Below are 23807 nucleotides of genomic sequence, written 5' to 3'. Positions count from 1 at the left end.
GAATTTATGTGCAATATTATGACGGACATCCATCTTTTTATTCATTTCAGTACATTGTGACAGACGAGTTTTGTTCTGGGTTACCCCGGTCTTGACCCCGAGGTTGGGAACCGCTGTTCTGGACAAATAGAAAAAGTCTTCTACTAATAATTAAAGTATACATTTATATATACAGCTCATATATTTAAGTTATCCACGTGAGCTGTGTGCAATTACTCCATCAAACCAGTTAATCATTCAGTTTTTCCCAAACTGAAACTGTCACTAAAACAAAGATTTTAGGTGCCCTGGCCCTGCTGAAGGCTCGGCTCTGAAACATTTGGGGTGATTACTCCAAAGCAGGTCTGCATCCCTCCCTCGGATGCGGATCTCGGTCAGAATCCTGCCCTGGTCACGTGACTCCGGGATGAGCCAGATTAACGGCTCTCTGTTTGCCAGGAGTCCACTTGCGGAAACGGGCGAACATCGCTTCAAACGGACGCTGGATGTGGCGGTCCTAGCAGCGGGGACGCAAACTAATTCCACCTTATTTTTGGGACTCGGTAGACTTGAATAATTAATTCTCGGCAGCATTCATGAAATAGCTTGAAACACACACCAGGAGAAAGAATGATTTCGCCGTGGGACCGGTGGTACTCGACGAGCTGCTGCCTTTGCTGCCATGTACGAACGGGCACCATCATTCTGGGAATATGGTATATGGTAAGTGAGATTTTACATTCGATGTCAGGCCCAAAATGTCCAAAATATGGCTAAATATATGAAATAGTAGGTGATAAATACCAAGCGCCGTTGAGTTTGTGGAGCAGCGGCTAAGTTAGCTCGCTGTTGTTTTTCATTTGTTTTTCCACACTCATTCGTGCCGTTTTGAGGATGTCCTCGGTTTTTAGTGTAATTTAGCAAATTTAAACTTCTGTATTAGCCAATTCACCACCACCGTTTTTGTTTAAGACTCGTTACTTGGTTATAAAAATACATTTTTATCAAATATAAGCATATAACACACACACAAAAAAAAATGCTGAGTTTGTAGCCGTTGGTGGATTTTTCATGTAAGCTAACGTTACTCTTTGTATTGAGCTGAAGTGATAACCTGAGGACACCATCAGTTTTAATATGTCCTACATTTGTGACGTTACTATTTCTGTGCAGTTTGCTTCTGTTTTTATCCACGGGATAGCCTAAAGTTTTAAACATAGTCCAGTAAGCCTGTAAATCCCTGACCTTTAGTAAACGCTCGTCCCGTCTATATTCGACCCTACGACTGATCAGGGTTATGTCGACAAGGCCAGAAAAAGCAACCGGTTTTTTTTAATTCCAGGAGATGTTTGGACAGGAGGTGAAAAACAGGAGTCATGAGGCCATTTTCTTCTAATCATGCTGGACCTGTGCTGAAACAATCGGTCAAGCAATTGATAATCATTTTGGAAAGTCACTTCCGGCGTCTCAAACGCGAGGATGTGATGCTTTTCTTCATCTTATATTTTGGTGACTTAAATGTTTTTGGTTTTTAGACTGTTAGACAAAACAAGCAATTTAAAGATGATGCCTTGGGATCTATTTTTAATAGAGGATTATTTTGAAAGGTAATCATTTCCTGCAGCTTCATTACACTCACTTTCTTTTAGCTAGTTTTCCATTTGATTACTTTTATCCCACGCCAAGAAAAAGCCCTGATCCATCCGGGGAGTTTGTACTGAGGGTTAAACAATAACATAAAAATGGAAAGGCTCCACTGTGAAATCTAATACAAATGTTAATCTTCATTTTCCCCACAGCTCATCAATGCAGTGGTTCTACTCATCTTGTTGTCAGCTCTCAATGACCCAGTTCAATACCGCTACCACCTTACCAGCTCTGAGCTGGGAACCGACATTGATGTCATGGACGATGCAAGTGAGTGCAACTAATCCCCTGATTGTTCCATATCTGACTCAGTATGTTTTGGATTATATGTCGTCAATGATGCCTTGCCTGTTATTCTACATGAAAACTGTGAGTTCAAGATGAGTCAATATCAGAGTTTAACAGGGAAGATAGAAATAATGGATAGATGACATTGAAGCTGAGCGCCAGCAGCATGTCCGTATACTCCCATGAGTTCCTGCAGCTCTAAAATCCCCTCTCCTTTCTGCCCGCCACTTCTTTTCCCAGAATGCTGCTCTCAGCACAGCACATAGCTGAGTAGGCTCAGCTCCAGAGAGAACAAATCAGTGTGCATGTGTATTTTCAGTGCTTCCCCCTCCAGCAGATATCATCATCACAGTCGCCTCCGGAGCACCACAGACTCTGTCACTGGCTACTCTGATTAAAAACGACTGCTCTAATTCTCCATCGGATTAGAACGGCCATCTTGACTGACTCCCCCTCGTATAGCGTTGTTGCGGCACCAGTCACAGATTGTGAAACGTTGGAAAAAGACGGAGACAAGCTGGTGTCGTGGTTTTGTAACAGGCAGATGTCAATAGCACCGACCATATCATATGCAGAGAAATCATGAGATTAACACTCAGATGTGTGGACGACGCATGCAGATGTGTGTGTGGGGTGAGGGATTGCATTTATGCGTGCATTGTTTGCATGCATGTATTGTTTATATATAGTATGTGTATGTAAGAGTATCCACTGTTTCACAGCCAGTCCTGTTTCTGAATACCAAATTCAATAACTGTCAATACTGTGTAGTGATCTGGGATCCCTTTTACCCAACAGCACATATGCAGATACAACTGTCTTAACTTGATGTCAGTGGATCCCTTTGAGTTACTGCACTACAGTGACGCTGACAAATGTCTCATCAGGCACATTTCACGGCTGTAATGTGAAGGCGAGAGGAGTGTTATGTTTAGTCAGATTTAGCGCCTCTTGCATAACAATTACCCACATGCTGATCATGTTTGGTCCAGGGCAGATTGGGTGCTAAAAATAGTAAGGTTGGTTAAGGTGCTTTGTTTTGTAAAAATCCATGTCCTCATAAAGACTTTTGGATTACGTATTCAAGAGTTCCAGTGAAATTACGTGTTTACTGCTGTCCTTCTCTGGTAATCTAGATTATCTGTTCTCACATTGTTGTGTTTGTTTGTGTTTTCTTCGGGCAGATATCTGCATAGCCACTGCAATATCCCTACTCATGATCCTAATATGTGGCATGGCGACATATGGTGCTTATAAGGTAAATAAACAGACAATGCAAATGAGATCCAAACAGACATGTGTACTGTACAAATAACCTGCCTTTCTTGTGAGTGTCTTCATCCGTTCTCACTCTTCTCCCACATAGCAACACGCAGCTTGGATCATTCCATTCTTCTGCTACCAAATCTTTGACTTTGCCCTTAACACACTGGTAGCCATTAGTGTGGTGGTTTATCCCAACACGGTGCAGGACTACCTCCAGCAGCTGGTGAGAAACCCTCCAATCCAAACACTTTCTAATTTTTAACTGCAGACTTCCTTTTATTCTTGAAATGTTGACAAAAGCTACAAAACATTTGAAATCAAGGAATAGTTCACTGCTTTTAACAACAAGGCAGAGTCAGGGTTTAGTGCGTCGTCTGTTGAGTAACACTGCTGAAGAAGAGGCATTCAGTTAAAACAGGTCACCCAGACATAACACAGGTCTTAGTTATGTATGGTGTCCATTTTAGATTCCTTGGTTATTTAGGGCTTAAAGGTCAAGTTTTGTCAGATGCATATTTGTAAAAGGACACTTTCTTACTTTCAGCCTTCTGTTTCTCTCCATTGATTTTTGTTCCACTCTCTTTCTCCTTCCCTTCCAGCCGGGGACTTTCCCTTACAAAGAGGACATCATGTCCACCAACAACATGTGCCTAGTTTTTGCAGTCCTCCTCTTCATTGGCTGCATCCTCTCCTTCAAGGTAAGGCCGCCGAGTCCTCGTATCACTGCAGATTCTCCCATCATCCATTTAAATGATGTTTTAAACTGTATAGATGTGCAGAAGCGGGTATGCTTCTAAAATATAAGGATATATGCAACACGTTACTACAGATTACACACACTCACTGAACAATTGTTCCCCGCAGGACTTCCATTTTATAGATGTCGTAATGTGATTCAGGCTATTAAGTCTCACACTGTGCACATCCCGCACAATGGGAACCATATGGCTTGTATAATGAATCTGCCAGTGTGAACATTATCAATGTTCTTCATGAGATTATCACACAGTCAGAGAGCAGCGGGTCAGGGGCAACAGGAAACCGACTCCTGTCAAGTTAATTTCCTGTTAATGCATGGATGATTCTCCAGGCGCAGCGATGCTCTGGGGCTCTGGGACGAGATGGGACACGAAGTTGCAGTCATCTGTACAATCAAATCAAGTTGTTTCTCCTCTAAGCTCAGATTGGTAATGTTCTTGGCAGATATCCAGAGCCAGAGCTGGGGTTTTATGATAGGAAGCAGCCACTGGAAGATCCACTGCTGGGCTTACAGAGAGAAGAGTTACAAATGTCATGTCTCAGGCAGAGAGCCGTGTTGGACAAAATAAATGGGGCATTGAACTGGTTATTGCTTTAGGTTTCAGCATCAACTATAAGTGTGTGCTTGCTCAAAATGTAAATATAATCTTCTTCAATTTTCAAAGCAATATTAATAGAACCCCATTTTATTTGAGGGGTGGCACAAACAGTGAACTGTACCAGTCAAAAGTTTGGACACACCTTCTTATCCAGTGGGTTTTGTTTTTTTGTTTTTTTTGTACTTTTTGAGTCCAAAATTGAGATTTTTCTTCAAGTAACCGGATGGTATCTGCATGTGATGTTTCCCTCCATGAAGCATGAAGCATGAAGGTGTGATGGTGTCAGAGTGCTTTCCTGGCAACACTGTTGTCTATTTATTCAGACTTCAAGGCACACTTAACCAACATGGCAGCATTCTGAAGATGCATCCAAACTTTTGACTGGTACTGTACATTGGCTACTATGATAGTTGAGTAGATAGTTTCCTGGAAAAGGGCCACATCTAAAAGCTCAAGGACGCTGTCAGCACAGAGGCAACACCTGGTAAAGCTCCTGCTGAAGCCAATATCCTCCACTTGGCACTTGGCATAAAAGACTGATACAGACAGACAGGAAGAAGGAGAGCTGGAGAGAGAAGAGAGAGGGAGATTGCAGATAAGAGCTGTAGACGGACAGATGGTTGGATGAATAAAGAGCTGGAGACAGTGGCATAGCAAGTATTTAGGCATGATGGTAAAAGTCAGATTTTGTAGCAATGCTTATTGTGAGCACATCACATTACTATTGTGATTCAAAATGTTCTTTTCCCAACGAACAAACTGGGTATTTTGAAGTCAAGGACAGAACAAACAAACACTGGAGAATGGACAATTGGTAAGCTAATACATTTTAAAAAGATAAAAAAAAAAAAATACTGTGGTGCATAGCTCAGTTCAGATTCAGCATCCCAGCAAGGAGGTCAACTCAGCAGATGGTAAAGTGATTGGCTAGCAGGCAGCCTGGTTTCCTGGTCGGTCGGTTGCACTTAGTGCTGGCAGAAGAACCGACTCAGCAGGCTACTCACACATATACACAATGAACCTCCTGTTCCTCTGCCAAGTCAGACAAACCTAAACCCCAATGCTACCGTAGCCTTGCTGAGGGCTAGAGATGCCTGGTGAGTGGCCTTGGCTAAAATGTCTTTGGAAGACAAAGAAGGGCGGCACTGTTAAATGTCCACACATTAAAGTATCTTTCAAGCTTAGTAGCGCTGCCGTGTATCCCCACCTGTCTCACTGCACGGGTAGCTGACATGTCTATCGAGTAGTGATATGATGTGTCGCTGCCGTCATCATCCCTAACCTTGATGAATGAATGAGATTATAGCATGCAGCATCAGTAATAATGAAAAGTGGAGACGTTGCTGCTAAAGGTCATTGTGTGTGTTCTTTGCTTTCACCTTCTGGGGACAGGCCTACCTGATTGGCTGCGTGTGGAACTGCTACAGATATGTGAGCGGCAGGGGCACCACGGAGGTCCTGGTTTATGTCACCACCAACGACACCACGGTGAGTTCTCACATCCACTCTCTAGCCCCTCACCTCAAGGACATCCTGAACCCCCCCCAAATGCATTTCAGCAGCATATTTTTTGAAAACAGTTTTGCGTATAAGCTTTCATTATATAAGGTCAAGATAATACCGATAAAGGCTTTGAAAGGTTGCTTTCATCACTATGCTAAGCACACTAACTTGAGTATGAAATGCCCGGTTCAACGTCTGTCAGGCTTTATTGAGCTGTAGTAAAGTATAGATTATATTAATTGTTTTATGTTATTGCAGTTCAGTGAGTTGATACCTCTAAATGTACAAGGTAAGAATTATAGGTATTGCTTGGAAAGTACATGATTATCATTATATAGCTTGAATTTCACTTAGAGCAGCAATTTAGAGCCTGACAAAATAAACAGGTATTTCATTTTTCAAACTAGAACGTGTAAAATTCTCCAAAAACCTCATTAACCTCAACCTCAGACGTGTGAAGTTAAATGAATCCGTGTAACGCAGGAAGTGGGAATGATTTTCTGTTGAATTTTCTCAAAGTATTTTATCCTCTGCTTCTATATGTTGGGGTTATCAAGTCATTTCACATTTCCAAGAGGTTTGGTTAATGAGGTCCTGCTTTAAAGTCACTGTAACGTATGGTGTAAATAGAATAGCAGTCATGTCACAGCCCTGCATATACATACAGGTGGAGATGCTATGTGTAGTATTTTAACCCTTGATTAGCTGTGGCCAGATTAGAAATGGCACACTACTGAGAAACGAGAACCTGCAGTTAGTAACGTTAGGATCTGCTTCATGTTAAGATGTGTTAAGTTCATTGGTGAATGATTTTAAAATCCTACACATATTAGGAGTTGTATTGCAAACTACCAGTAGAACAGAACTGTGAAGACCGTGATAGTAATAAACCCTCATTTTTCCTCCTAATAGTTGGCTGTATATTATAGACACCGGTAGAATAGCATACGCATCGTAGTGAAAAATGTCCAGGGTCCTGATCCTCAGTGCTGTCACCAGGCAGTTTATGTCTTTATTGGCTGACAGTCCATGAAGTGACATTGGTGCTGTGGGTAGCAGTACAGTAGGTGCTGCGTAGGTCATTCAGAGGTGTGATTGGCTGGCTGTGCCGTCAGTCCCACTTGTCCTCCTCAGTGTTGACTCATGGGGTTTCTGAGAGGCTTTAGCATAGTCACGCTTTCCATTTGTCTGTCTGTAATCCTCCATCCTGATACATAAGACATTAATCTGTCTCACGCCCGCTGTCGTCTCAATGCGCACATCTTCAGCTGCCTGTCACTTTGTCCTTGTTGTTGTCGACGCCCTGGTTCACACTGCCGACATTTTTCACCTTATGAAACCGGCAGCTAATCCAGAAGGGTCTGATACCGTGTTGTGTATCAGATGGCCGTTCAGCAAATACTGGATACATGCCCATCAGTTTTGTCATGTACAGATAGGATAAAGGGGAAATAGGGAGAAAACACTGAATACAACTGGTACGAAAATACTGAGTTTCAAAAACACTTATATCTATTATATTCTGTACCTTGTTATCTCCAAAAAAATCCCCTGAAGACACCAGGAACAACAGTACGATTTGTTGCTATAGTAGGTTTGCACAGCACCACAGTGTGTGTGTGGTATAAAGTATTGACCCTGTATGAATCATTAAGCCAATGGAAACCAAAAATTGATAAGTGTATACTGTAAAATCAAATCTTTATTTGAATCAACGAGGAAACCCAGAATGCACAAAATGAAGCAAACAACTAAGGCAACTAGGTCGATGTGAAGGCCACAGCACAAGCTGTTTGAATTTCAATGAGAGAAGTATCAGGGAACAAATAGTATTTATATGCAGCAAATATCTGAGTCACATGGTTATCTCAGGTTAAAAGTCTGAACAGTGACGACATGTTTTTATCAGTGGATTCCCTCTCTCCACACACACAGCTCAATGGATAGAGACTTCCATCTATTTTTACCATTAGAAAGCCGGCAGTGTGTCTAAATGGCTTTTTACTGCCTCGAACATCAAGTACCCAGCTGCTTATCTGCCGTGCTTTTATATAAATGCCATTAAAATGCGCAAGGGTCGGCGCTCTCTCTCTCCTCCCCCCTCCTCCCCCCTCCTCCCCCCTCCTCCTCCCTCCATATATCTCTGTCCGTCCTCCTCTCTTCTTCTGGACACGTTACATAATTGTCTGCGTGTCCGCTTCATTTCAAATCCTCCCTGTGATGTGTTCGCCGGGCCTCCCTGGCTGTTTCACAATTCCATCCCCTCGGAGCATATTCTCTCTCTCTCTCCTCTCTCTTTCTCTCTCTCTCCCTCTCTCTCTCTCTCCCGTACTGAATTAGCATCAGTGCTGGTTTTATAACACCATTTAGAGAGAAAGACCTCTGATGGAGAGAAGGCAATCTGGCCTTTAAGGCACAGGCATGTGTGTGTGGACGTTATCCTCGCAGCCAGTAATGCCTTCTGTAGGGATGGAATAAAGAGAATGAAGGATGAAGAGGAAACCTGCAACAGTTAGATGCCGTGTTTGAAACCACTTCCTATTTACTCTATAATGTACTTTGTTTTCGGGAAGGGGCTAATTCCAAATAGGAGACGGATTCCAACCAGCCAAGACAGAATGAGGAGCTCGTACCTAAAAGAGGGGCTGCCCTACAGTGGGCTCTGAAGTCAGGAAAATAACCCAGTAGTGTCTGCGATATTTGTCTGAGGTTAAGTACAGTTTAAAGTGTCACCACTGAACAGCCTTTTGGTTCTCCTCTACATTTCAGGTTCTGCTGCCACCGTACGAGGAGGCCATCGCCATACCGCCGAAGGAGCCCCCTCCCCAGTATATGGAGGCGTGAAAGACACCCTCACTGCTGGATCCTGCACCCAAACATCCCCCAACACCTACCACATCTCCCTGCAACAGTAGGACCCCGACGCTGGCTGGAACATGTTGAAAAACGAGACCAAACAGTGTCTTAGAGGCTGGTTTCAGCTTGGATTCCTGCCAACTTTAGATTAGATTAGGCTGACCCTGAGCCAGTATTGCCATCAACTCTTTCCCCCAAACACCACCCGTGGTTGTTATGACGTATTTTCCTCCCCTCTCGTCTCCTCTGTCCTCCTCCAAGGACAGTGTGGCAGCAACTTCATCCACTCCCACCCTCCACCTCCAAACCTCCCCATTGGCAGCTGCTGTCCCCTGGCAGCGTCTAAACTCTTGCACGCCCTGAACACTCTGCCCCAACTTAATTTGCACTTTTCTTTGAGTGAAACGTGCATCGGTCTGGCCACCAACTGTTAACCCCCAATACTGTGAATCTCCCTCGTGGTCTTTGTCTAGAAACAAACTACCTGAAGAGAGATAGCGACAGAGAGAGTGAGAAGGAAAGCGACATACATGATCAGTTATGCAAGAGCACTTTTTTTCAGAAAATTGACAAATTCCTTCATTGAATGTAATGTCAAGGTATTTTTGTATGACTTTTTTGTATAACAGTGAAAACTGAGAGAAAATGAAGTGAGTAGTGAGAGGCTGGCCTGTTGTGATAAAATATCATCTGTGGGCTGATGTAGCTTGTCCTGCAGGAGAGCGTACTGAAAAAGGTTCCTTGACCAATAACAACTTCGTCTTCCTTTTGTATCCATGTAACACGTCGTCTGTGAACCTGTAATCCACTGACTGCCAGTGAAAACCTTGTTCGCCCGTTGATTCCTGTCACAATATTCCAGTTTGCCTTCCTGTCCGTTTCCCGTCTGCTCCGAGAACTCAACCGTTGAGAACGACTGGCATTAATGTACTCATCCAGCGAAGCACTTTTCACAAACATACACGTTTTACACATTCTCACACTGCATTTTCACATCCAGAAAGGCAAAACACACAGTGTAAAATCTAAAATGTGTAGACATTAGTGTGTGAAGATGTTCCAGTGAAGACGTCTGTTTTGTCTCCCCGTCACGTTGCAGCTGCAACGGCATCGTCTGTGTTTTCTGTTTTTTTTTTTTCTTACATGGATCATGGTGTATAATCTGATCTTTTTAGTTGAGCTAACTTAGCTGGACTGAGGGCATTTTCCTATAAAGACAGCGTGACATGCTGCTGTACATGCAGAGACCGTATGTGTGCGAGTGTGTGTGTTTGCCTGAGTGCTATGATGTAATTCCTAAGTCCTTTATATGTAGTAACATTTCTTTTGCACATGCAGTGATATCATGATGCGATATTTCCTGTGCTGGTGACCTTTATGAAGTGAATGACGGATGGGAGTCTAACGCATTGATTTAGCTTAGCATAGTAGCACAAAATCAATATACAGAATATGAGCTAGATGCTTGTCTTTTGCCTGTTCAGGCAGTAAGTTGAGACACAATAATGGAACAAATGATGTTAGATATACCTAATCCCATTTTTTTTTTCCAATAATCCCTCAGTAGTATTTGCTATCAACAGAAAAACCTTAAAACATTTTTGTCATTCAGACTATGCAACAATGCATTCAACAAATTGTTAGACCTGGAAATACATGCCCCATGTAGTATTCCATTTGATACTAATACAGTAGTTGATAATGTAGCCATTTGTCAGCCCGTTCATTATTGTCCCTGTGTGAATTATGAACACCGCTTTTGCAAATCCAACAAAGCTGAAAATGAAATTGCACTTTAAAGTCAGCGCGAGCTCACTCAGACCTGATGTGTTTATGTTCTGTTCATCTTCACCACGTTAGTCTGGAACGGAGCAGTTCTAACATGAGCAGCCACCCTCTTCTGGACAACTCTAGCTTCTGAAACATGACACGAACAATTCAGCGTTTGCATAGTGTGATGTGACTGAAAGGCCAACAGATTGTAATGTGATCGAAGGGGAAGTTTTTCAGGGTTTAGACGAAAGAAGTCCTGCACAGTATCTGGACCAGTGGATGGCTGATTGTTGCTCATTTTATTAGAATCACTTGAAGACTGTTCTCCATCACTTTCCAATCACACACATCCTCTTGTTGGATCTGCATGAGCTCATGTCTTTTGTTCTGAATAATAAAAGGTTAAATCAATCAGTGGCTGCTGCTGGATTTATTTCTCAAGTGCAATGGCTTTTTGTTCTTGAGGGTTTTTTTATCATCATCAAAAGAAATAAAAGTATTTGTGAAGTCAAGTCTCATCTAAATTAACCAGCTACTTGGGGAAAATGTTGGATGAAAAAAAAAGCCCTTTATCGGGATAAAACCAAAGTATTTTAAAGAGTATTGAACTACATTAATGTTATAAGTGACTGTTTTTAAAGTGAAATGATGACACAATTAAAATGAACTAATCAACATATAAGCAAGCTCAAGGAAAACGTTTTCTAAACATTTACACCCATGCTTTTCCACTGGAAAAAGGTTTATTTGGAAGCATGGAGCTGTTGTTTGTTAGTGTGTATTTAAACCTGATATATAGTGGAACTGTCCCATAAGGAGTTACGTGGTTATCAGAGCTGACTGAAGCTAACATCTTATTCAAATTACAGAGCGTCTGTGTCTTGTGATAGCAGAATTGGCATCTTGGGAAAACAAAGTCAACAAAAACTGAATGCATCATAGGCTGAAATTGAGCGCAGTGGCTTGCCGAGGGCTGACTGGACTCATTCAGTGCCAAGAAATTCACCCTAAATCAGCATCTAACTGCTAACTTCCTTTGTTTTACATTAATCACATTCTCTTACTCAAGAGAGGTGATAAGTCGTCATGTGCATTCCAAACTGTACGCTTTCCCTGCACATATAACCAGCCACTGATTCATCATCAGATCTGAGCAGAATATATTCCCTTAAAGAATCAAAAGGGTCTCCAGCTGCCCTCAAATTCTGCATCCCTCAGTGGAGACGAACATGCTTGCAGATCAGCAAGGATTTACCCGCCTGCATCAGGATGAAGGCTGGCATTACCTCAGGTCTGACAGTCGGCTACCAGACAGACACGCTCACCTACTTTCTCCCACTGGGACGGGGTAGGCGGATAAAAAACAAACAAACAAGTGGGTCACATTCTGTCTGTTTTCTTGCTGAAATGCTTGTTGGATGCAGATAAAGGTTTGTTCAATAACATCCGCTTCAAAAAGAGACGTGAGAGCCAAAGGGTGGTTTAGCAAAATCTGTGAGGAGACTTTGTGTGACCTGGATGGCGTTCAACTTCTCCAGTATGATGTTCCAGTGGTGACCAACATGGCCTATTGAAACTCAAAAGATGAGTCACTCAGCAATTTCATCTGAGATCCACTAAAATGTGACAAAAAGAAATAACCCTAAGAGCAGGCCAACAATGTGAAGTGCTGGAGGATGCTGTATTACCCCCAACAAGCTTTAAGTTATAGTTGTGGTGCAGATGCTCACACTTGTTAGTTCAACTCTTATTCTGCAACCTCTGTGGATATTGTCCTCATTCAGTGCTTGGCATCCGCTGCACGTGATGCAGATCATCTGGGATGATTTCATTCGATTTAATTGGGAATCAAGAAAACAGCTTAGGGAGGCAGTGAGTGGAAAAACTGGGCCAAACTACTCGATGGATGATGGGTGGCTTATATCTGTCTCTGGGTGGATGCGCCAGCCCGGCTGGAAGGCCAGTTTCAAACCTCGGCCACAAAAAAAAAAAAAAAACAGACATCTGATCTTGACTCCTGTGGGATTAAATTACAATAAAATATCAGATTTTGCCAGTTCATGATTCTCACCTTTCAGTGGGTTTAGAACTAGACTGACATGAAGTTGGGGGTCTAGCAAGAGACAAATTAAATATGGATGCTTGAAACTGAAGTAGCAGAGGTCAAAACAGCCTGAATTTTTTAACCCTTACTGTGAGTCTGCACACAAAAATAAGAGAATTTCTGTTTGCAAGGCCACACTGTAAATACCAATGACATCATTCAGGTTATTTTGTCACTTTCTCCAGAGCTGCATAAGAATTTTACAACACACCCCTTTAACATAGGATTTTTTTGAAAAATGAACTGTGTGGTTGGTGAACCAGTGAGCCACTTTAGTGTTGAGCAGTATATTCACACACACCCAAGTCAGAGGACATTCATACAATGTGTGAGAGGGCCAGCTATCACCCTCTAAAGCCTTTAATACCCCTGAAAGGAGCGCGTCCTTACTCAATTACAGTTAACAGGCTGCAGCTAATACAGCAGACGGTCATCCCCAAGGTTTATGTAAGTGAGGAAAAAAAACACATTCTCAAAGATCAGTTGCGTAATTTTAACATCAACGCGCCGATAAGCAGTCAGTTGGGCATATCGTCATTTGCACAGAAACAGATGCTGTCATTCTTTGTTACACAAGCCTCTAAAGAAAGATCAACTGTGGTTTTCCAGAATGATTTCTGTGCTGACTGTGTCGTACTGTACACAGCTCTGCTGAGACACTAGGAAATCCCTCGAACAGACCTTGACGGTGCTCATCTGAGAAAACCAAAGAGCATGCTGGTGGTCTCTGCTGGACACATGCAGGAATAACAGACTGTCTGTAGATGCAGGTTATACTGTTCAGACATTACAGGACGGCAGCGTGTACTGTTAACAGCAATTTTATTTATAACAATGAGCTGGGGGAACAGTTCTACTGAGGTGGCTGCTGCTGATCTGGCATGCTCCTGATGATGTCAGAATCACCTGCAGAAGAAAACAAAAAAAAAAAGTCAGCCCGATCAACATTTTTAAAATTATACATACATTTACAGAGTGACTAATGATGAGAGTAAATGTTACCACCAGAGCATTCATGAACTGGCCAGAAAGCACTGGCCGGTCAACGGAGCGCTCTGAGTGGCTTCCATCTAGCGAACCACTAGTCCTGACTGGACCACTGTGATGAGCAGGTCCAGCAGGCGCAAAAATTCGCAGAGGAAAGCATGAGGCAGGGTGTAAGACATGTATACTAGCAGAGAGTTGAGACAAAAAAAGCCTAAAAAGGATGATATCTATGATATGCCTTATTGTTGTGTTGTGTTCTTGCATTATCCCAAATGTAAGCAACAATGTTCAAACCCAGAAAAATGCCAAGGTTATGGTGCATGATATTGCTGTCACTACTGTCATATCCCAATTATCCCCTCTAGTCAAGGTGGGAAAAGATCTCCAGGAGTGTGTTGTGTATTCTGCAAATATACCTTTCTCCCTCGAGTTACTTTAACTTCCAGGGAAGCACAATATGAGACATGACAGAGTGAGGAAGAAAGTCTAGCAAGCCACTGTTATTTACGACTGCTTGCATTGTTAACTCTTCATGGAGAATGATTGATTTTCATCAGCAATGGTGGTTGTTTAACAGTGAAAACAAGAACTCCTATGATCCCACACCACCTTCAAACTCTGTCTTTTGTTATTGATTTAATGAGAGACCTCTAGGGGCAGAAATTAGGTACTGTGTGTTGAAATGATTTTAAAAAGATTTTTGTTTTGACAAACTTTATGTGCTCTCCAGTAGTGATACTGAAGACTGGATGTTCATATCTCAGGTTACATTTCATCACAAATCCAGCTTCTACTTCCAGTTTGTCAAACAAAAGGAAAAAGTACAGGAAATGGAACCAGATTTGAAGCAACAATGTTAAAAAAAAAAAATCCAATTCTCTAACATTTCCAACACTTTTCTCCATCTTGAGTTGAAGTATTGTTGGTGTGTCAGTAACACATTGCCAATGTACTTCTAAGTGAACAGGTGCATTGGATGGTAATGCGTATTCTATTGCAATCACTGAAGAGCTGAGCTGGTTTGAGAACGTTGTTGGTGTTAGAGGGCCTTTTTGTTGCTGTTGCTGAGCCCAATAAATAGGGTCACTGGGACCAGACCCCTGAGGCTAGAATCCTCCCATCAGTTTTGCTGCCAGACAGTGCTTGGCACAGACTTGTGTCAGAAACATCCCATTAGTCGAATACTTTAGTATTGGTCCACTCCATGATGAATTAGCCAAAGAACAAGCTCAATATTTGTGACAGTAGAGAAAAAGCTTAGGAATCAACCGCACTATAGGACAGATGGTGTTCAATACAAAAGATATGTACTCACCAGGGTCAATAATGGCCAGTGTGCACACCCTGTAGTATTTGCCGCAGGCTGTGCCAAGCTCAATGTTGTTTCCACTGTAGTGGTGGACACCAGTCTTGGCCAGCATGGCGTAGTACTCAATCTCAGATTTCCTGACAAAGTGCAATGGAAATCATAATTAACAACAGCAGATACAAATACAGTAAATTTGACAAGGAGGGGTGCACACACACAAAAAAGGAAGAAAGAAGAAGAATTCCTCAATAGATGCCAACAGGTCACACTACCCCTGAAGCTCTAAGAAAGAACATCTAGCACTTTAAACCTGACACTCACTTAATAACTGCCATTCACCAAGTAGCTCTAGGAGCCTCAGTAAAACAGATAGAGAAAAGAAAGAAAATATTAACATTGGTAATCTTCCAAATCTTTATAATGGAGAGCATGAAATCTAGCTGAATGCGAATTTACAAACATATTGGAAATTTTGCAGATAACGCATTATTATTGGTATCACACTTTGATGACCTGTAACAGTAGTTGATGGCATATTCATTTAGCAGCTGCCATGCCAATAAAAATCTGACAACTATATAGGCTCTTCTGTCTTTCAGTTGTTGTTACAGACAAATCCCATAATCCAACAATGACACGATTTGCTTTCAACGACTTACACTGAACATAAGTGCTTGAGTGTATGGAATTAATTAACTAATCGATGATCTTCATATACCTGAGAGCTGGGCAGTTGTTGGCCAGGATAACCAGCTTGGCTTTCCCTTGGCGGATCATCTTCTGGGACTGTTTGTAGCCCAGGACGTATTTTCCACTCTTCATCACCAGCTGGAGTCGGGAGTTGATGGACTCCATGGACTTTTTCTGAATATGCAGAGATATACAAGCTAACGTTAGTGACAGCAGTCAAGCTACTAGCTAACCACTAGTTAGTTGATTGCACTAGATGAACAATCAGCCACTTGTTCATCGTTGTGCTGACGCTAAACCCGAAGTAACACAGAGGTAATAATAAATATAACATTATCAAGACGGCACAAGCTTTTGCTGATCAAATATGTTGCTATCGTACACGGTCAGAAATTATTGCCACGTTATTCACATTTTGTTGACGTTGGATTTAGCGAACCAGTATTAGCCATACTGCCGGTGTTACACGGCAACGCTCCTCGAGCTACAAACGTTAGCCGAAGTCAAAAGGATGGATGACGATATGTGTCCAGGGACAACCAACACATTAATTAATTACTTACAGCTGTGATAATTCAACACCAAACTATACATGTTGGTTGCAAATAATACGTCTGTGGAAGAGCTATAGTGCTAGCTAGCAGGCCCTGACAGAAACACGTCTCCACGTGAAGTAGCAGCCTGGCCCTGGAGCAGCGCGTGCACTACAGCCCGAGCCAGCGCCACTCACCGTTTTCTTTGCGGCCACCATTTTTGCGGTTTAGTCCGGACCGGCCAACCTGTGGGCGACAGGAGGGAAGGAGAAAACTGTCGTTAAGGTCCTAATAGTAACAATATGTTAAAAAGAACAAATCCCACAGAATTTTTATCTGAAAACTGGGAGCTCGTCTTACTGTAAGTTAACTCCAATATGGCCTCGGAGAGAAAGGAAGTCCCATGGTGCATTGCGCTGCTATCTGTCGGTGGGCCTGCGCAGTTGAGTACTGCGCAGATGAGCCGCTGCAGACGCTTTAACAGACTACTTGTACAATATATATTTCTAAATGACAACGGATCAACAGCAGTCTGCAGTGAGCATTAATGCCACGAAACACAAAATAGATAGGTAAGGTTATTTTGTCAATAGATGCGTCGAACAAGTAACATTAACAGAATCAAAAACAAACAAACAAACACAAAAATAAAACTGAAAAGGACAGATCCACAGCCCACGACATGCACAGACCACACATTGATTAAAGCTAATGATTGGCCATTGTACTTGATTTGTTTGTACGTTTGTAAGTGATTTTATGGAACCAGGACTTTTACAACTTAATGGAGTAGTTTTCATAGCGCGGTATTGCTACTCTTTGGATTCCTGTTCTTCTTCTAACACTGAACAGGTCAGTAATTCTCTACACACTTTGTCATACTTCCACTGGACATTACGCTTCTCCTGTAAATTAACACAGTCTTACTGTGTTTGCTCAAAGGCACAGTGACAGTGGGTCTTGTTGTTGGTTTGGCTACCGGTTCACTTTCCCCGCCCCAAGAGGTGACAGCTGACTGAATAATGTATTTTGGTCCCAGCCTCCTAGGAACAGCCTAAGTTACAGTACACAACAAATAGCCCACATCTCACCTGCATGCCCAACTGTTTAGAGACTTCCCGCCAGACGCAAACAGCCGAACGCGTTTTTGAAGGAACAACCATGATGCGCAATTACGCACTGGACTAAAGGAATCTGACGAGCAGCCGGTCAGTTTTGTGTCTCCTCCAAGGCATTCACTGACCATAGTTTGGAGTCCTCTCCATTTACAGAGACGATATTTATGCACGACGTCATCAGTGCAGCTACAGCCTCTCCTCACCTCTTCACTCTGAAGTTCACCATCCAGTCCTCTATGCGCACAGGGCAGGATGGGATGCTCCACCAGTTCCCAAACTTCAGCGGTAGACACGACTCGACCCAGTGTTAAGCCCGAGGAGAGCAACGGAGCCAGCACAACAGGTGATGCACAAAGTCTTACACTTATATACTGTATAATGCAACACATACGTTTATGAGAGATGTGCAACATACAGATAACATATATGCTGTATGTGCAGCTCGGTACCATTCACTGCATGTATATCTTAAGTGGCCAAACACTGAATATTATATTAGTATAATATGTAGTAGTAACTGAAAATAATGCTGTCAAGATATGTTGTCAGCAGTGAATTGGATGCAATGATTCCTTATTCAAGAGGGTTTTTTGTTGTTGTTGTTGTTGTTGTTTTCAATTTTAACATGCTGCATTGTTGTTTTTGTAGAGTGTGGAATTATCTTTCTCTATGCACAGTAAGACACTGACCAAGCACTGTGCCTGGTTTCACTTTAGGGATGTTAATGGCTGGGACATGTCTGAAAATATGCATTTGCTGTAATGATACCACGCAGATCATGTCTATAAATGATAACTGAAATCAAATGTATCACTCAAAGGGCTTTTATTAATAGTTTTTTCTAATTTCTGTAGATGCTATAAATAGCCTTGTATCATGTTGGTGAAAATAGTGTCATCACAGAAGTTCACTGCCATCTCAAATAGAGTTCCATCATCCATGTAATAATACTCCAGTGAACACTGCTCTGATAAAGAGGACCCAGTTTACATGTAAATTATCATCAGTGTGTGTCTGTGGATACAGTATCTGATGTCTTTAGTTTTAATGCTCCATAGTGACAGGATGGGAAAGTTTATTGTGATTATTTAACAGGGGTTTCTGGCTCCGTCCTCCCTGAGAGAGGCGGTGGCATGAAAGCAGATTTGGTAACAGTCTACAGTTTCAATAGGAAATAGAGAAGCCACCTTGGACACTCCTTTGTTGTAGTGGGTCAGAGATGGCCCGGCTGTGGTGCAAAGTCGTCCACGTTTCAAGGTAAAACACCAACACTGGATCCTGTGTTTGCATTTAGCAGTGTTAAGGAAGAGTTGAAACTCATAAATATGTGCAGGGCAAAAGTAATTCACCTTCTGAGGATGTTAAATGTTTATTTTCACCAAATCTGTGTTGCTCACGATTACAAAAAATGTGTGCAGCTCCAGCTTAAGCAGTATTTGACAGAACATTAAAGAATAACTAGGTGAAAACCTGGTAAAATATTTACCAAATGGGACCACCTCTGAGCAAGTGCTCATTCTCTGCATTCCTTGAAGGGATATTACAGATCTGTGAGTGCAGTGACAGCATGGAGACACATGCCTGCACCGTCACTTAATGAAGTATGCTGAAATGCAGAGCCTCAGAGTGATATAGTGAACTGCTTCTGCAAAGGTGTGTTTGAGCTCATTTGCTGCAGCTGACTCTGACCTCCCCGTAGAGGTGAAACCCCCCTACGACCCTCAATGAAAGGATCTCATCACTGTTGTCAGCTGCTGACAGCAGAGCTTTGCTTGCAAGTCGCGCTCCAGGGTTATCACCTGAGTGGCCCTGAACAGCGAGGTGTCCCTGTTCTAATCGTCTGAGAGGTCAGATGGAAATTTGGCAGTATGTTATCGTATTTTTGCATGTGGCTCATGTCCTTCGTCTGTTGCTGCTTGTCACTCCCAAGAAAGAAGAAGGCTGACATTTGTTAGCCTGTGGTTCCTTCATTTCTTAGAACTTGCTGGTTTAAAACTGTCACTCATGTGTCAGCATCCTTCATCTGACACGCATTACAAGACAAAAAGTAATGTAATACTGTAGATGCTGTTGGCTTAAGAACAATGTTTATCTATGATGTATCTAATCTTTTTTAAAGGAAAATTTGGTGACAAATATCATGCAAATTGTTCCCAAAATGTTTGGAAAGACATAGAAGGTCGACGATCCACTCTCTGATCCATGCAAATACTTGCAAATCCTTCAGACGGAACCGGTCTACAAGGAAGTGATACACAATATCATTTAACACATGGCAACCTGTTCATAGAGCTGAGAGCTGTGCAGTATTAGGCTGCCAGTGTTTATTAACAACAATCCACATAACCATTAACGCTTTGTGCTTTCAAGTATCTGTCAGTGGAAATATTTCTATGCTGTTTTTGCTTCCTGCTCAGTGATCTGTGGAAAGTAGCAGCTAGTCTCTTCCCACTTATTTCAAGAAGGGACAGATGATCAAGTATGAGTCTGTTTGAAGAGACGTGCACACCTCTTGTTGTTCTTTTTTGTTTGCCTGAAAGTGGCAGCTCTGCAGAATCCAGTGGTCAGAGACTGGAGATTAATCCTTAGATGTGAGGAGTTATTTTTGTTTTTGATTGCATTCTGTTTTTTTTTTTTGTTGTTGTTGTTTTTTTTTTTTAATGTTTTACACAGCAGCCCAGCTTTTATGGAATCAGCATTGTATGAAACAGAATGACATTAATTACATTTTTTTGTCTATTCCCCTTCAAACTTATGAAAGGTAATTATTTTTTTTTTGCCATAGACACTCATATAGTGAGTATTCTGCAAATGTACAATGAAGAATCTCAGCAGTGCCTGAATAGTGTATGACGGGATGTTTTCAGCGTTGCATGGCGCCCGTAAAGATATTTGTTACTTGTTAACTCTGCCTTTGGGCTAAGCCGGCTCAGTGGCCATCACGTAGGCAACACAAACACAAAGTAAACTAAAACAATGGAAACCGTGTTTTGAAGGAGATGACAGGAAATGAGGGACAGAGAGATGCTTGACCTGAAGGCCTTTAGTGAAAGTCATCCATCAAATTGTCAGGAAAAACTGCTTATATTTTATACGTTAGTTTTATATTATCCTCAAACTGTGTGTTTGGATGTTTGGGTCACATGCTGTGTTAATTCCTGACAGGGGCAGCCAATGAGAATGGGAAAGTAGCCGAGGACAGTGAAACTATTCCGGACCAGACGCCCGCTCACGGCAGCGAGGCTAAGCCTGCAGACGAACCAGCTGTTGCAGCAAAATCTGTAGACAGCACCGGGGCAGCTCCACCTGCAGGGGAGGAGCCTCAGCCTCCTGCAGCCAGTCCGCCTGCAGAGGCGGCAGCGCCTGCGGACGCTCCGGCAGCAGCAGACAGCAGCGCAGAGGCAGCCCCAGAGCCTGCAGCTGCAGCTCCTGAGCAAGGTATGCTGGAGTCAAAAACAACACTGTGACAGGCCAATGACACTCTACATACATTTGTAGACTCCCCAATAGAGCTACAGACAAACATCCTCAGCTTTGCGTTCAGTTTTCCTTTAATTCGTCTTCATTTTCATTGTGAGCTTTATTATTTTCTATGCAAACCACACCTTTATCCTTATCTCTAAACACAATGACTGTCTGGTGATAGTCTGGTGATATCTATCACGAAGGATTCGTAGCCTTTTTTAGCTTTAAGTTATAAAGCTGATAAGGATGGAGCTACATACCTGTGTGTGTCTCTGTGCGTGTGTGCCTCATGAACTTGCTGTTTTCTATGATGGGAAAAAGTTTAGAGGTATTTTAACCTACAGAACATCCAAAGAGGTACCATCTATGAAACTGGTCTTGTAAAGCTGTTACATCAGTCAATAGTCACAATATTTATGTGTCCCATTGAGGGAAGAAGAACTTATGAGGGACAAGATGTACAAATGTTCCATTGACCAGCAGTAACCTGAGCACCGCCCTGCCTCCTGCATAGTGACCCAATGAACAGGGGCTGCCATAGCGCCCAGGTACATAATGTCACTTCTGTCTCTCCCTAGACCCTCCACCGTCCTACTGCCATGGCGGTAACCAGACAGTATCCAACAACACACAGACGTGACTTTTGATAAACACAGCGGAGGTGTCCAGGGGAATCTGTTTCTAAGTCACACATCTGATTATTTAGTTAGTATTTAAGAATCGGTCTCGACATTTGAAGTATTTTCTTCCTGTTTGGACTCACAGAAGAGTCTTTTCACTGAACTGCAGTCCTGCAGAAATTCTATGACAACATACTCAGAATATGTTCTTTCCCCTGTCAGTGTGTGCAGCATGTATAAACTGTCCTGTGGTAGACTCAACAGTCTGTTCATCTGTAACTTTTGTCTGCTTAGGTCAAAGCTGTTGTTTAGGACCAAAAATCTAACTTGGCACCACAGTTTTGCTGGATTGTCAACTGTCACATAAGACTGTTTTATTTGTATGATTTATACCATTTGCACACACAAACAGGTTGCAGCTGTGCTGTTAGAGGACAAGATGAACATTCCTCCCATGCTAAACACATAATGTAATTGGGATATTTTTAAGGTTGAAACTTGGATGAAGCTTGTAAGCACATGGTATTTGTTACCTCTCATGAAAATGCCGAACCTTTTTCCTCACTTTAAATTCCAAGAGAGCGGCTGCCTGTCTGCACAGTGATAATATCTCAGCACACTTGCCTCTAAGTGATTATCTATACATGGAAGTGCTCCACGGGGACCTGCATGACACCGTGCATCACATTTACTGCTATCACTTCACTTATTGCTTCATGATGCAAATGACAAGCAGCCAACCGCTTCATGAGTTCAGCTTTTCATTTTCCTCTTTGTCTAATGCAAAGCATCTGCCACTGTAATGCAGAAAGGAAGCCGGACAAGGCAGCAAAGCCAGCACACTGTGCACTTAAGCAATGGGAGAAGTAACACAGTGATTCTGAATCTTTTGATTCTCCCGTGTAATGAGAAGCATTTAATTAGGCAGTCACCCTGTGGTCATGCCATTCCTTCTTTACACAAATCTAAAGCCATATTAATGGTGTCAGGGTCAAAACTCATCTGCAGCTTATCTTTGGCACGTTTCATGCAAAACACACCTCTGTTAAGTTTCAGCTGACAGTTTGAGTGCTGGGCTGTTGTGTCAGAGGTACAATCTACTGCAGCAAAATCAGTTTCCTTGACCTCTGTCTTCACTTGATCCTGACTTGCTTTTGGTGTCCAACTTGACTCACCCTCAGTGCAAGTTCAGTGAGGACCCCAGGAAGACTAGTGCCCACTATACAGAGGATCAAATAAAAAAAAAAGAGTGTATGTGTATGTTGCCAACACTTTGTTGTCACCATGGTCTCATTAAGGTGCAATCTGAATCCACAGAGAAACTAGAGCATGCCAACACATATAGGGCTTCCACTGGCCATGAACGGTGCCTCCGATTCACAGCCAATGGAGAGAGAGGATCGAGTGTCACATAAGCAGAGCAGACATGGCAGCTCATCCACTTGTGCATCTGTTAGTGGTTCGTTCTGGGATCAGTTTGGTGGAAAACATCTGCAAATTTAAAAAAATGTTTTCCTTGTCTGAATCAAGGGTGTCACATGCTGCACAAATTTTAAAGTCCCTTGAGGCAGATGTGTCATTTCTGATACCGGGCCAGATAAATAAGACTGACTCAACATGATTTGAATAGAATTGCATTTGTGGCGCTCTCAGCATTAAAATGCTGATTTTAAAAACTCAACAGTAATGTCTTTGCAGAAACAATGCCTTAATCTGCCTTTTCCTTCCTAAACAGAAAAAGCAGAATCCACAGCGACTGATCCAGAGCCCAAAACAGAGGAGGCACCAGGTGAGTGGCAGCACAAAGTCACATGATCTGTATCAAAATGTCTACGGAAACCCCAACATGTTTCCCCTCTCTTTGTTTTCAGCTGCCAGCGAGTGAAGTCCAACATGAATGACTGCACACATTAGTTTGTTGGAGGTGTCTTACCTTGTTTGTTTATGCATGAGTGAATGTATGTGCAGGTGTGTGTGTGTGTGTGTGTGTGTGACAGACATCGCCTCGTTGCCAAGTTGCAGACCCTGTGATAACACTTTCATTCAGGGTTCCCTCAGTCATCACTGTGCCTTCTTCCCCTCATGATGGTGTACGGCTGCAATTTCTGCTCGCAAGCAGAACATAGACAGAATCCCACAGCACTTAGCGGGTGTGTCTACTTTGTCAGAATAACTTGAAATTTCTATTTATTATCCACAGAAATTTATTATACCAGATTATCTGAAACATTATATATGCCTTTAACATAGATCCATTCTGTACTTTTCTATGAAATTATAATTCTAAGAAAAACAAAGCCAAAATATATTT

The 23807-nt window shown here is 42.4% G+C and overlaps 3 protein-coding genes across 3 annotated transcripts; 2 read left to right on the top strand and 1 right to left on the bottom strand.

The window, feature by feature from the left end:
- The first annotated feature begins 430 nt into the window (after positions 1–430).
- laptm4b (lysosomal protein transmembrane 4 beta) lies at positions 431–11081 on the top strand. The gene is made up of 7 exons (XM_070984635.1): positions 431–702; positions 1779–1896; positions 3099–3172; positions 3281–3403; positions 3780–3878; positions 5931–6026; positions 8811–11081. Exons 1-7 carry the CDS (start codon positions 610–612, stop codon positions 8883–8885), a joined length of 678 nt encoding a protein of 225 aa, XP_070840736.1. The 5' UTR covers positions 431–609; the 3' UTR covers positions 8886–11081.
- Positions 11082–13579: 2498 nt separating this feature from the next.
- Positions 13580–16736, bottom strand: rpl30 (ribosomal protein L30). The gene is made up of 5 exons (XM_070984658.1): positions 16654–16736; positions 16491–16539; positions 15789–15934; positions 15077–15207; positions 13580–13680 (listed from the first exon to the last, which is right to left on the bottom strand). The coding sequence occupies exons 2-5, from the start codon at positions 16509–16511 to the stop codon at positions 13628–13630; spliced, it is 351 nt and encodes a 116-aa protein (XP_070840759.1). The 5' UTR covers positions 16512–16539; positions 16654–16736; the 3' UTR covers positions 13580–13627.
- Positions 16737–17406: 670 nt separating this feature from the next.
- Positions 17407–23734, top strand: LOC139345812 (uncharacterized). Its single transcript, XM_070984656.1, has 4 exons — positions 17407–17754; positions 20577–20849; positions 23232–23285; positions 23368–23734. Exons 1-4 carry the CDS (start codon positions 17664–17666, stop codon positions 23379–23381), a joined length of 432 nt encoding a protein of 143 aa, XP_070840757.1. The 5' UTR covers positions 17407–17663; the 3' UTR covers positions 23382–23734.
- The last annotated feature ends 73 nt before the right edge of the window (positions 23735–23807 follow it).

The sequence above is a fragment of the Chaetodon trifascialis genome, chromosome 17 (assembly GCF_039877785.1).
Source record: "Chaetodon trifascialis isolate fChaTrf1 chromosome 17, fChaTrf1.hap1, whole genome shotgun sequence".
Taxonomy (NCBI): domain Eukaryota; kingdom Metazoa; phylum Chordata; class Actinopteri; order Chaetodontiformes; family Chaetodontidae; genus Chaetodon; species Chaetodon trifascialis.
Note: the sequence above shows the minus strand (reverse complement) of the source record. Positions and strands in the feature narration are given on the sequence as shown.